General features: G+C 43.2%; 1 protein-coding gene across 1 annotated transcript in view; it reads right to left on the bottom strand.

Moving 5' to 3' along the window:
- Nucleotides 1–11: 11 nt before the first annotated feature.
- LOC127751630 (uncharacterized) overlaps nucleotides 12–1,031 on the bottom strand; it is an 11,168-nt gene continuing 10,148 nt past the window's right edge. Inside the window, exon 2 of the mRNA XM_052275450.1 lies at nucleotides 12–174. Coding sequence (XP_052131410.1) covers nucleotides 78–174 — 97 coding nt within the window. The 3' untranslated portion in view covers nucleotides 12–77. The remainder of the gene's footprint in view (nucleotides 175–1,031) is intronic.

Here is a 1,031-nt window from a genome sequence, read left to right as displayed (position 1 = left end):
ATAAGCACACCCAAAACATGTATCTTCTTGGTGACGATGCTCTCACACATCGTGCTGATCCAACAATGTAGAAGGCATTAAGAACGAAGGTTCAAAAGCATCTGTAGAATACTGAACCATGATTTTAAAGCTGTCAGGCAGGCGCTCCTGTCCACTCTACCAAAGCCGTGACACCTACATATGGAACCAACGAAGCGTAAGAGAGTGAAATTATCTATAATGCACTACACACAGTGGTTTCTTTAGCAGGGGAAAGATCAATTCGCAACTCGATGGGCCCCAAGAACGTCCCTCGATCTCCGAGAGTGACGCTTCAACGTCGTCCGATTTCTCAACATGTTACAAAATATCAAAACTTCCCCCCCGTTTTCCTTTCTAAAATGTTGACCTTCATTTCTGGAGGGCTAGATGCACCAATTATCAGAATTCCCCCACATAAGTTTGTGCTTTCATCCTTAAACGCCAATTGAAACGCCAGTTGAACATTTTATCTCTTAAACTTAATCGTGTGGAATCTTTGATCTAAACCGTGTTTTTCATTTTTACTTGCATTTTTCTCATAAACTATATTTTTACTAGTTCTTTACCAACAATATACACCTACTTGGTGGTTAAGGAACAAGTATTGTCGCACGTATAGGGTTTGCTTGGATTTCTAGGGGGTTCTCAGCTGTATCAAATTTAACTCAACTATTTCGTGGTTTAACAAATCTCCCGGGGGTCAAATAATCTGAAAGTTCAAGTATCTAGGATACCATAAATAGTCCATTCCCAATTGGAGGCCAAAGTAAAAAGTTGTCAGGGTTCGGGCCTAAAACGATAGATTTTGACTAGAAGTAAACTTTGGTCTTAGTCCGAGGTCTCTGCGACTAAGCGCCAGTGAGCTGATTGGTCTGTTCGAAACGCCCTTTTTGGGCGAACGATTCAAGGCATCATCTTGGAGCGCTCGCCACGGGCACCCCGCGGTGCTGACAGAAGTGACTCACTGCCGAGTTAGGTCCAAATGACCCCTACTTCCAGCTCAACCACCA

Source organism: Frankliniella occidentalis, unplaced genomic scaffold (genome assembly GCF_000697945.3).
Source record: "Frankliniella occidentalis isolate FOCC.00 unplaced genomic scaffold, Focc_3.1 Scaffold625, whole genome shotgun sequence".
In the NCBI taxonomy this organism is placed as follows: Eukaryota; Metazoa; Arthropoda; class Insecta; order Thysanoptera; family Thripidae; genus Frankliniella; species Frankliniella occidentalis.
This window is presented reverse-complemented; position numbering and strand designations above follow the sequence as displayed.